Source organism: Typopeltis vanoorti, chromosome 1, assembly GCF_054136105.1.
Source record: "Typopeltis vanoorti isolate ZY-2024b chromosome 1, IOZ_Tvanoo_1.0, whole genome shotgun sequence".
Classification (NCBI taxonomy): Eukaryota; Metazoa; Arthropoda; class Arachnida; order Uropygi; family Thelyphonidae; genus Typopeltis; species Typopeltis vanoorti.
In genome coordinates, this window is record NC_143549.1 from 144,128,233 (window position 1) to 144,142,039 (window position 13,807).

General features: G+C 34.7%; 1 protein-coding gene across 3 annotated transcripts in view; it reads right to left on the reverse strand.

The window, feature by feature from the left end:
- The window catches only part of LOC150110504 (tetraspanin-5-like), a 108,006-nt gene that overhangs the window by 21,669 nt on the left and 72,530 nt on the right, over positions 1-13,807 (reverse strand). For all 3 annotated transcript variants that reach the window (XM_090394258.1, XM_090394249.1, XM_090394241.1), the window contains exon 6: positions 8,979-9,029. In XM_090394258.1, coding sequence (XP_090250384.1) covers positions 8,979-9,029 — 51 coding nt within the window. The remainder of the gene's footprint in view (positions 1-8,978; positions 9,030-13,807) is intronic.

Below are 13,807 nucleotides of genomic sequence, written 5' to 3' on the forward strand. Positions count from 1 at the left end.
GAACTGTTTAAGATGGATATCTATCATAGAACTTCATAGCTCTACTTGGCCATTATTCAAGAATGTTTAATTACTGCATCATCACTTTAGTGGAGAAACCAAGTGCTAGAGAAAGGAATTTCTCTAAAAATTTTCTATTCAGAATCTGTCTACATATTTTATTTATTTTTTTCCAAAATAAACTCTACATATTAAATGACCATTATCAAAAATCACCTTTACGTTTTCTTATTTGCAAAATGCCTTACTCTTAAAAGCTTCTGATGTTTTTATATAAACCCTTTCACACCTTCACATCTCTTGGCATGTCATCATTAAGCCAATAAATCAACAATACTATTATTATAATGGCAGTTCAACCAGGTATGAAGGGAAAGGAGCACATACTAACAAAATTGAGCTACAGTTTAATTCATTTTTCCACAGGGAATAGAATCTGCCAAAGCAATACCTCGTCTAAACAAATTCAGCTGCTTCACTTCACTTTACCTAAAATATGGGAGAATTATGTAATTGTGTTACTGGTATTTTTACCACATGGAAAAACTGGTAGTAAAATTAGTTATTAAGAACAGTTAATTAATAAATAATTTTAACAACAGATGTTCTATGCAGTAAAAAATACCAGCAACACAACTACATTATTTCCTTTTACCAAAGAAGCCTGCATAACAAAATGGGAGACCATTATTTTGAGACCTTCAGCAAGTGGTCCATCACCCATACAGGACATCAGTTAGGACTGCAGGATCTATCCTGCCTTTCATACTCTGTATTTGCCATCCTAATAGTGTGTCTGCAAGCAAGTGCATAGATGCTTTGTGTCCAAAGTTAAATAATGGCATGGCAATTTATTACCTAAATAAAATTTAGTAATTATTATCCTTGGATATGTGTTTCCTCCATTAAACTTGAGCGCAAGTTTACTTGGAAATTATAGTAAAATAATCAATGTGAATTTAAAATAGTATAATCAAATATCTCACTGTATTCCTTTAAAATCAGTATCTACATATGACAGTCATAGAAATATGCTAAATTCCTTTGCCTTTAATGTTCTAATTAATAAGACTCATTTGTGCAATGTGTCAGCATTGTAACTTTTGTCTTGATACAGGAAATAAAATAAGTAAATCAATATTTAAGATTTGCTGAATCTTAGTGTAGCTTCTGATATTAGATAATCAAGTGAAAACAGCAAGGTTTTTAAATAAGGTAGAGTTCTCCCCCTATATTTTATCTGTAGGCAAAAAAGTAAGTTTTTTTATTAATTAGAATTTATTATATATGAAAAGTACTAATCAGACCTACTTGGACATTTCTGAAGTTATGGCTGATGTATTATTTAGTACAGAACTTGATAAATGAACCGAAAATAATGAAATTGGCTATAATGCTGAATGTGAAAAGCCAACAAATGAGCATAGAAATATATCAATTAGCAGAAATAAAATGTGTAAAACCAATAACAAAAATAATAAACTATCGATTTTAAAAGGTTAAAAAATAAACATTAAAAGGATTAAAAAACTAATGTATATAACATGTCAGTAAATAACTATTCTGCTAAATTTGTCATCAGATTTTAGACTGCAAAAACTAGCTATGAGCATGCTGCATTTCACAATATATGTTTAATAAAATTTTACTTAGTAAAACTTATTATTTAGCCTACATGCTGAAATACAAAAAAGCCTTGCTAATTTCATTTGAACTCAATATTTCATTTCATTTTCAATTTAAAAAAAAAAAAAAATTGATGATGTATTTAATAATGTAACGTGAAACTGTACAAAAGAAACACTAAACATGCCAAATGGTATTTTTTTATACTTAAAATGTATGTTTTTAAGTATAAAAATTGGAAATTTAAATATATCCTATCAACTTTAGAATTTTATGACTGATAACTGATAAAAATTATGATGACCACTAATTTGAAATTTTTGGAGTAAGTTAACATAAACATGTGCTCCTCATTTTATCATTTTCCATGTAAAGTGGCTTCACCAAGTTAAACCACAACAGAAGCAGTTCTTAAAGAACTAAATATCATTGCAAAACTTGTAAAATGTCCCATAATAGTCTTTATCAATTAAATATTGGCCACATGTAAATACCTGCTAATGCCTATCACAAAAAGCAAAAGATAGCAACAACAAAGTCCAATGATGATAAATTGTTCTGGGCACAGCTAACAGCACAGTCAGCCAACACTAACAAATACAACAATGCTATCAAGTGTTGCAGTACTAGATATCATGGACACCAAAACGTTTTGTGTTTTTGTTGCCATTGGCCACATGCTCACTGCACAAAACTTCATGAAATGGCATATAAACTTCTTGCAAACCTGAACCAATCTTTTTTCTATCCACTGGGTCCCCTGCAGTAAAACAATACCTGAATTTAGTAAAATGCACTGAAAGCCTGGAGCAGTCTCTTGTTGTTATTGAAACAACCTGCAAAATTAAATCAACCGAAGTAAAACTTGAACAAATTCATGATCAATATCATGATGAAAATTCACCTTTCATTAATACCAGCCAGCTCCATAAACTCATAGTGTTGATGATACATAACACAATTGAGGCCTAAAATAAACACAATGCCACCATCCTAAATTTCCACTGAAATATGTGGTTTTGATACTTAAAAAAAAACAGAAAGAAAAAGGATGGTACAAACTTCCTCATGACTGATGAAAGTAACTTGTGACACATTGGTGAGTGCATCCGAATTAATGGCAGCTGTGAACAACCTAGAAGTACTTCTCCCCGGTCACAAATACAATCCTGGCTTATTTTTACATTCAAGATAGCACCAAGGTTGTTGACTTTGCCAACAACCAAAGAAAAATGATAAAGCTGTGATGAACCATAGCACACTGACCAAAAGAAGAATATCAGTGTAGAAATCAAGATCTTCCCAAAACAGCTACTAGTAGCACTAATTTCTGCACTTGAATTCCTCTTTTATAGTCTATGTTTCATGATTGCTTTGCTTTTAGATGTTGGAGAAGGCAACAAGTATTGCATAGGAAATGTGTGATCTGTCAAATTCATATTGTCTCTGTTGCTTTCCCAATGTCGCCAATCATCTGAATTTTTTGACATCCTCTCCTTAAATGTCAGCATTTTTCAGTACAACTTTCCTAATGAAGTGGTTTCCTTGGAGATTTAGCATTCACAACATCAACTAGCTTTCTCTCTCCAACTGTACGGAACTAAGCAGATAGAGTTGCTATTTATCATCAACAAATGACCTTATACTAAATGTTCACATACCTACCAGAGTACCAGATAACCCTAACTACTCTTCAAGCACTCTGGACATTTTCTTCACTAGTTATCCCTCCAAGTATAGTGCGAGGTTGGTAACGCCCTTAGATAATTCAGACCACAACTTTGTAATTAGCTCTTCTCCCACCAAGTAACAATCACATAGCCATTCCAAACCAAAAGTCATATGCCGTTATATGAATGCCTAGTGGAATGACTCCTCTTTATGCCTCATACCCTTGGGTGGATTATTCTCTTCAGCTTTCCAACCCAAGCATAACACACCAAGTGATCAGTGATGTAATCCTTATCAGTATGGAAGCATATACACTGCTTGGAAAGAAATCAATGAACACCCATGTAGGGAAGATGTATCGTGCCATGTAATGAGTCATGTTCGTAGTCAGCACAAATATGATGCTCCAAAGTTAGCATAACTGTGTCCGGATGAATTTGCTGTAAGAAGGGAACAGATGGAGTTTCAAAGAGGTGGTGTGATAGGATGACATGCTGCAGGTTTATCTGTTTGGTAAACTGCAGACAATTTGGGCCATCCCAGGTCAACAATCAGCGATACAATACTGAGATGCAAGGAGTCGACTGCAAGTGCTACATGAAGTGGATGACCCACCATACTCACCAAACATAACCAAAGAGCACTATGAAGGATAATATGTATAAACTACCATTCATTAGCCAACATATTGAATGCAGCGTTCTGGGTATCGACTGGAGCATGAATCTGCACAAAAACATTCGGAACCGGGGCTCAACATGGATTTCCATGGTAGGACTGCAACATGTAAGCCCCACGTTACCCAAACTAACATGCAGCGTCGCCTTCAGTGGGTGCAAACAGCATGTACAGTGGCACGTGGGAGCTTAGAAATCTGTGTTATGGTTGTTATGACACAGTTATAAGGTTGTTACTGTAACTGTGATTTGTGGACATAAATGTCACTACATTTGACTGGCATGGCATTTACAGAGCCCTTGCAACTCTACTGAACATCTAAAGAAAGAACTGGAGCACTGAGTGAGGTTAAGGGACAACTATCCCACACAGTCCAAGACCTCATTACATGCCTACAGGAAGAGTGGTAAAAAAGTCCATTGATTACTATTGTATGCTTGCAGAAAGTAGGATTATTGCAGCAAAAGAAGGTCCTTTCTTATTAAGGTGGGCAAGCATGGCTGTTTTCCTCACACTATGGCAGAGGTGTTCAACCTGTCGTTCGCGAGCAACCGGGGAATGATTTTTGGTCGATCTCTTGTGTATTCCTCCTTACTTACAAACTTAATTAAAACTGAAAACATAATATTTTATTTATCATTATTTTGTATTATTTTTAATTCGCTTTAAGTGTATTGTTATTGTTTATTTATTTTTCGTTAAAATTGTCAAATCAGTAATTTTCTTATAAGTCCGGGTAAATGAATTAATTTGGATCAGTGGAAGTCAAACAGCGAGCCGAGTGAATACGATTATAACAAAAGTGTAAAAACTCGATTGTAGCTTAAATATTAAATATTCCAAAGCACATTGCATCGATTTTTTACCTAGGTTAAGTCCCATGTGAATATTGTAAAAAAATAAACTTTGTCTCGGTATAGTTTGTATTAGATGTTTTTGTAAATAACTCTTTTAAAGCTAACTGTATATACTGCTTTAATAAGAATATATTAGAGTGTTAAAAACAAAGGCAATGTTTTTGTCGCCGAAGTTGTACATGGCAGCATTAGAAAGATTGTTATTGAAACTTGTATGTATGAGAAAGGCTTGCAGGCTCTAAGTGTAAACATCTCTGAAGTCAGTCAGAAAGAGTTCAAACAACTTTCCGATGGCCAGCAACTTACAATCAAAAGAAAGCAGAGGAGAACAAAAGGTGTGCCGAACTTGAAACTTAAGATGAAAGACTCATACCGATTCTTTGGGGGTTGCCAAACTACATGCGAGGTTTCAGAGGAGACCTAATGAAAAGGGACTGAAGCAAGCAGGAGTCCCGGTTCCAGAATTGCTGTCAGAGAAACTGCCTGGATCCACGTTGCTTGAGATAGGAGTGTTCCGCTTCCAGAGAGGAGCCTCTCAGTTTGAGACGTCGCTAGAGAGAGAGACTACTTCTAGGCCGCAGACAAGGTTTCAAATTGCCGAAAGGAAGAGTTCCAATGGCCGGAGAAAAGTTTCCAGGCAGGTTTAATGTCAGACATTCACCAGTGTGTTGCGTTTTCATTACAATTTGATGAAACAAACGACTTCACTGATATTGCTCAGTTAATGGTATTTATTCACATGGTATTTCAAGATTATTCAAGTAAAGAAGAACTTTTGAAAATTATACCATTATTGGGAAGAACTAGGGGAGAAGACATTTTTTCGGCATTTGATGAATTTGTGAAACAACACAAACTTCCGCTTTTTTAAACTTGTCTATTACTACTGATGGTGCTCCTGCAATGATAGGTAATAAATCAGGCTTCATTTCATTATGTAAAAACGATGACAAATATCCAGCTTTTTTAACGTACCACTGTATTATTCACCAACAAGTACTGTGTAGTAAAAGATTAAACACAAAAGATGTTTTGGATATTGCATTTAAAAATGTAACAGCGGTTATTTAAATTACAGGCAGATAATAATAGGGAACTTCTGTACAATAATGTTCGCTGGCTCAGCAGAAGCCAATTTTTATATCATTAATTAATACAATTTCTTGTATTAATTAATGATATAAAACTTTTTCTTGATGAAAAAGGAGATATTTATCCACAATTGAGTGATAAAAGATGGTTGTCACACTTATCATTTTTAGTAGATTTCTGTACGAAAATAAGCAATTTAAATTTAGAGTTACAAGGTAGAGATAAAAATTTAATTGATATGTTAAGTTCAATAAAATCTTTCCAACAATACTTAATTTTATTAAAGAAAAATATAAATGACTGCAAATTTAGACATCTCCCATATTTATTAAACTTTTTTGAACAAAATCAAGAAATGCTTCTCTATGATTTAAAAGAATTTATTCGTGAAATAGAATTAGTTGAAGAAGAAATAAATTCAAGATTTAAAGATTTTAATAAAACTGAAATGATTGTATCTTTTATCAATAATCCATTTCAAGAAAACTTGAACATCACAGAAATTTCAAATAAAATTAGTGGGCTGTTTGATATAAACCAAGCTGAAGTAGAACTTGAGATAATAAACATTCAGAATAGTTTACATTTAAAATCAATAAACAATGAATTCGTTTGGAAGTATGCACATGAAAAATTCCCAATATTAACTGATATTGCGCAAAAAATTCTGTATGTCGATCCGAAAAAATTTCAGATCGACATACTTGTCAGAATCCGCTTTTCCAAATATGACCATCATAAAAAATCAATTAAGAAACCAAATTATAAATGATCATTTGGATGATTGTCTGCGATTGGCCACTTCTTCATATCAACTTGACTATGAAAATATTGCGAGGTCCAAACAATGCCAAATTTCACAATTTCACATTAACTTTTTTTTTTTTTTTAATCAACCAACATTTCCTGTAACTTGTGAGTTTGTAACAATCTGTTGTTTTTTTCTAACTTTGGTTTTCCAAAATAGAGAAATAAATATTTTATTCCCAATATGTGTGTTTTGTTTTTTTGTATTAAAATAATTAAAAGTGATAAATAAATTTTTAAATACACAAATAAAGTTTTTAGTTGTGTATTTTTTTTAGTTGTTTATTTGTGCGTAATCAGATATCAGGTTGGGGGAACATGATCTATATAAGAGAGTAGATCACTGAATAACTTATAAGAGAGTAGATCGCCGAATAACTTATATATAAGAGAGTAGATCGTCGAATAACTTTTTATAGAATAGTAGCTCACGTAGTAAACAAGGTTGAACACCACTGCACTATGGTGTCCACTGACTTCTTTGAAAGCAGTAACACTAAATTACCACTCAATAAGTAAGCCTCGAGTCTCTGAAAGAAGTGCCAAGGCTGTACAAATGAAAAACTTAATTGACTATTATCAAGAACACAATCTTCTCTCAATGCTTACACCAAAGCCTTAAACAGCTTCAAGAAAAATCAATGGATTGGTTTTTCCATTTTTGACTACTTTGGCTCTTTGGAGAGCCAAAGCAGGAAATTTGCATCATGCCCAAATGTAGTCATGTCGTTTGGTCTTTTGCGCAAGTGATTAGCTATAACTTTTGTCCAACTCACACCACTAATAGCAGAACCATCTGCACCCAGATGGTTCTGCTGCATCAAACCTTACAAAACAAGCCAATCTCATGGCATCATATTTTTCCTCAAATGAATGCATAGATGATTTTTGATAGAGCTCCTTAAAAATACTTAGCACAATACAGAAGACAGAGCAATCAAACTGATTAATGATTCATCTTTAACCAATTCACTCCAACTGCTTTTACAGAAGTGTTTATTTTCTGCGATTTGTATCTTTTATACATATTTCCTTCGTAAATGTTCATCAGAACTAGCATTAATAATTCTCCTCCCCCATCACTACCAAATCTATTTAAACATGTGTGCCTGCCACCTAACATCCCATTTATAATCCAAACTCACAGAACAAATTTCTCTTGTTACTCTTTCATTCCTGCTGTACTCCAGAACAGCTCCTCCTCTGTGTGTATGTTTCGCAAGGAATACAATGCAATTCCTTCAAATCTAATGTGAACAAGTTCCTCCTTTCTTACATAGTTGGAAGTTTATTTTCCACTTGGTTAGATTATAATAAATTTAGTTTAATCCTTTATCTAAGTGTAAGCAAACAAAGTTTGTGCATGAAGTATCTTCAGGACTGAGGCAACTCGTAGTAAAGGTGGACCAAGCTCTCATCACTCCTTGTCTCAGTATCTCCCATAATGTAAAGCACATCTCCTTGTGGACATGTATAATGCTATGCATTAAGGGAAGGGCCACTACCCAGACCGGTTTCCATAATACTTTGCATTATGGGCAAAGCATTATTCCAACATCTTTCTCTAAATCCAGAGTAGTTTAATAATAAGGTGGTACACCTTTTGGCAACTCATATAAGTAAACATGACCTCTCCATTGCTTCTGCCTTAGTATCACCAATTCTGGGTCTGGCTCCCACTGACGAGACCTCAATAAAAGTCGAAACCAGTCTGGGTAGTGGCCCTTCCCTTAATGCATAGCATTATACATGTCTGCAAGGAGATAATGAGACAAGGAGTGATGAGAGCTTGGTGCACCTTTACCACAAGTTGCCTCAGTCCTGAAGATACTTCAGGCACAAACTTTGTTTGCTTACACTTGGATAAAGGATTAAACTAAATTTATATTTCTTACATCATACTAATGTACTATAGGTTGAACAACCAACCAACTTCTTATATGTGGACCAAAGATTAATATACATATCACCTGACTTGTTAAATATTGCCTGCCTCAGGGATGGGGAATGATGTTGTGACAGTCTGATGTCAGGTTGTGTATACAATCAAATCCCACCACAGCAAACACCATTATAACGCACTATAATCTCCACATTCACAATACTATTCTCAAGGGCATTCACTGCAATGAGAGTTGACTATATAATGAGAATAAGTTGAGGATCAAGTTTAGCATCTAATACTGTGATAGAATGCATTATTAAGCACAAATATTGCACTTACTTCTTCTGACATATTATACTTACATAATCTGATTTTCTTACATCATAACCACATTGCTTGTTTCTGATGATTTCCTAAAATAAGAAGAAATGAACATATCTTTTGAAACAATATTTTTATTGGCATATTTTGCACTACTGCAAAATAAAGCATTCTATTAAAAAAAAAAAAAAATCAGAATAGTAGAGCATACACATTCTACTCATACTCAAAAGTATGTTCTGGTCAGTTGCATGACTAGATCTGAACATAGTAAAATATAGGAAATATATCCATGGTCATTTACATTTAATGGAATACTAATTATGCAAATACTCTACTATATTAATAAAGTTAGAATCTCATAGAAGCTACCTCAACATACAGTTTCTTGACCTTAAAGAATAAATGAGTAGATATGTGCTATTTAATATCTTTCACAAGTAGTTCAAATTAAGCCTTTTCTAGAAAAAAATAAAATAAATTGTGAAAACTTCTGTATACATGAAATTGATAAACCAAGAAAGGGTTCTTGATGGAAGATTGAGGAAGGAGGTGGAGATTTGCAAAGGAACAATTTGGCTTCATGCCTGGTAGATCAACAACAGATGCTATCTTTGGGTTATGGCAGATGATGGAAACGTTTCGAGAGAAACAACTGGAGCTACATCTGGCATTTATTGATCTGGAGAAAGCATACGATACAGTGCCAAGGCAAGAAGTCTGGAGGTGTCTGAGGGAGAAGAAGGTTCCGGAGAAATATGTCAGGTTGGTGCAAGAGATGTACAGAAATGTGAAGACAGGTATTCGACCCGTCTGGGACAGACAGAAAGTTTTCAAGTAACAGTTGGCTTGCATCAAGGGTCAGCATTAAGTCCGTTTCTGTGTAACATTGTGATGGAGGTGGTGAGAGAAGATGCACCTTGGACAATGTTGTATGCAGATGCAATATCTTGCTGTGTGCAGATTCAAGAGAAGAAGCAGGAACTAAACTGGAAAGATGGAGAAAAGTACTGGAAGAGAGAGGTATGAGACTAAGCAGAAGTAAGACAAAGTATGTGTGTTGCACAGTGGGTGGCAGCCAGGAGACAGATCTGGAGCTGGAAGGAAATGTCATCAGGAAGGTGAGGGACTTTAGATACTTAGGTTCAACAGTGGAAGAAGATGGAGGAGCTGAGAAGGAAGTGGAATGCAGGATACAAGCGGGTTGGAGGAATTGGAGGGAGATGGCTGGAGTGTTATGCAAAAAGGTGGTGCCGATCAATCTGAAAGACAAAATCTATAGGACAGTAGTGAGGCCAGCTATGAGGTATGCTATAGAAACTGTGCCCCTGAGGAAAAATAACATCAGCAGGATGGAAGTGGCAGAGATGAGAATGCTTAGGTGGATGTGCGGTGTGACTAGAAAGGATCGTCTGAGAAATAACTATGTGAGGGGAACAGTGAAAGTTACAAACTTAGGAGCGAAAATACAGGAGGCAAGGTTGAGATGGTTTGGTTATGTGATGAGGAGGGAGGATGAATATGTGGGAAGAAGGGTCATGCAGATGGATGTGCAAGGAAGAAGGAAGTGTGGGCGGCCAAAGAAGAGATGGAGGGAGCTGGTAGAAGAGGACTTGAGGATGAAGAACTTGGATGTGGTGACAGCCCAAGACAGGAGGATGTGGAGGAGACTCATCATCAACAGTGACCCCACTTAAGTGGGAAAAGCTGCAGAAGAAGAAGATATCTATTGTTGTTTTAAGTAAAAATTATAATATATAATATATAATAAACTATAATAAATAAACTATAATAATAAACTATAATATACACTATATGGCCAGAAACAGATAATAATTCCTTTGCAGCACAGTATTTTGACGAAAATTATGAAAATCAGAGTAACACTTGAAATGGTCATTATTCTTATAATTTTAATTGCTCCTAAGATTATTAGATATGTATTACCGCAAATACTTAACAGCCAGCAATTAATTTTTGGCTGAAATATTTGAAATAACAAAAATGATTCTTTATTCTTGTGAATGTGTGTATAATAATCTTTACTAGGTCACAAGTGCCATTAAAAACTTGTTCCTGCCAACCTGATAGAGAACACCTGTTTTGCAAATCTATCCTCACCCATTCTGTTTAAGTGACCATACTACCTGAGCTCTGCTGATGCATTCCTGGATGTGCCAATAATGTCAAGTTCTTTCCTAATATTCTCGTTTTTAATATGATATTGCCGATGATGCCATCTTTTCATGCCTCCTAATCTTTTTCAGGACTCTCTAATTTTCAGTCTGTAGTCTTTGATCGAGTTTTATTTCTAACCCAGCTCTAAGATCCATAATTTAAAACTGAAATGAACATGGTCTTATAAATTTCTCACTTATTGCATATAAATTAATTCAGTTGATTTCCTAGCATACCAACTTTTGATTCTGTTGTCTATTTCCATATTTAATTCACTCTTCACTAAATATTGACCCTAAGTAGCTGAAATGTTTTACTTGTTCTATATATTCACCATTCAGTTGATATTTTCAATGCTTCTGCCTACTTTCATTGTTTTTGTCTTGTTATTGCTGACTTTCATATCAAATCTATCAAAACAGTTATTCAATTTAGTCAGGGAATCTTGCAGACTTGTACCGGATTTATTTATAAATATAACATCATCTGCATAAAGAGCTGAGATTAACATCTCCCATTTTGATATCAGGTTTAATATCATTTTCCTTCACATGGATAATGAATAATAGAGGGGGATAATGTACAACCTTGTCTGACACCAGATTTAACATTAAATCATCATTCTGTACTTTCTTCATTTCTAACTGTTGACTTACAACTCAAATAAAGACTAAGTATTGCATTGTGTGGTGTCAATGAGGCATTATATCAAGTAATACTTAGTCTTTATTTGAATTGTAAGTCAACTCAAATAAACACAACTGAAGCATTTTGAATAGCTTTTCTCTTGGCACCCTGTCATATGCCTTTTCAAAATCTACAAAACTTAAATAGAGATCTCTGTTATATTCCCATGATTTCTCAACTATTTGTCAGAAAGTGAAAATGTGATACTGATAGCCTCTATTTGGCCTGAATCTAGCTTCTTCACCAAGCTTCCCTTCCACAATTATTCTCAACCGTTTTTCAAGTATACTTGCATAAATCTTAACAGGTAGGGAAATATCTCTAATTCTCACATTCAGTTTTATTTCCCTTTTTTATATATGGATACTATGAGAGCTCTACACCAATCATCTGGAATTCGCCCCTCTGAACTATGCAGTGCACTGCAAAACTTTCATGCCTCCATACTTAAGCATTTCTGGTCGAATATCATCGATTCCAGCTGCCTTCCACATTTTCTAGTTAAAGTATTCCTGATTGCATGCCTGGTCAGTGTTTTTTACCGCTGTGTTGTCATCATTGCTTATTTCATTTAGCAGTTTTTCAAAGTAATTACTCCATACTTCAAGGATATATTTTTCTCCTGTTTTCATGTCACCTTTATCATCTCTAATTCCTTTTATCATGCTCTCCACCATTTTTGAGCTTTTTCAACAATCTCCAGAATACCTTGCCACCTTGATATTTATTTTCGGTGTTCTTACCAAAGTCTTCCCATGACTTTTGTTTAGCTAGTTTTACAAAGTGTTTAGTTTTCTTACATTTGCCTCTGTATTCTCTAAGAGCAGAAGCTGACTTATTTGCCAGAACTTTTGATATGCTTTCTTCTTTTCCTTCACTGCCTCTTTAACTTCCTGTGTCCACCATAGAATTCTGATTTTGTTATCCTTGCAGATAATCTCACCACATGCCTCTCTGGCTGAATCAATATTTTCTTCAGGATCTGCCGCTGAATCTACAAGGTTTGGTTCCTGTTCTCACACTCTTTCATTTTTTCTTGGATAATGTTTGTGTGTAAAGAGCCTGTGTAGCTGAGTGGATGTGGTGTTTGCACCCTGTGGCACTTGACCAGACGAAGAAAGACTTTGTTTCAAATCTAGTTGGTGAATAGAGGAAATTTTTCTGAAACTAAATTTTTGCTGGCCTGGTTGGCCGAGTGGTTAGCATATCCACTTTTCAGCAAAAAGGCTGTGGGTTCGAATCCAGGCATGGGCATGGATGTTTCCGATTGTCTGTGGAAATACTAGTTGTGGTAGGCTGTAGATATTGCTGGTGTAGTTGTAGTTGGTGGAGAGTTGAAGAGCCCGCCCTCGATGAGTCTTTGGACTCCCTGGAGGTGTTACGTAATAATAATATTAATCTACAGTTCACATCTGAGAGCTGCTCAACTTTTAAAACTTTCTTACATATTCTTTTCAACATGAAATTCAATTTTATTCTGTTCATTATTAAATGGTGATCACTTCCAATTTCAAATTCTCTGTACAATCTAGTGTCCTGCACCAGTGAAAACATCACTATCAACAATAACATAGTCAATGAAACTTTTCTTTACCTCTTCTCTTCATGTGAATTTGTGCACATTTTTTTTTGTGTTAGAACATTGTGTTAGTAATAACCAGTTCATGTCCTGAGCAAAAATCCAAAAAGTATTTGCTATTATTATTAGCTTTGCTCTTTTCCCTAAATCTTCCAAAATATTTTTGTATGTCTGGCAATCATTTCCTGCTCTATTTAGATCCTCAACAAGGACCAACTTTTCCTTTTTCATTGTGTTAGTTGCTTTCTCCAAAGCCTCAAAATATTTCTTCCACTTCTACCTTTGTAGAACCTTCTGTGGGACCACAGGTACAAATTCAGTCATGTTGTACCATTGTTTTATATTGTAGTTTAAATTATATTGTAGATTACAATTGTATTTTTGTATTGCAGTTTATATTTTAGATACAATTGTATAAGTCTCATT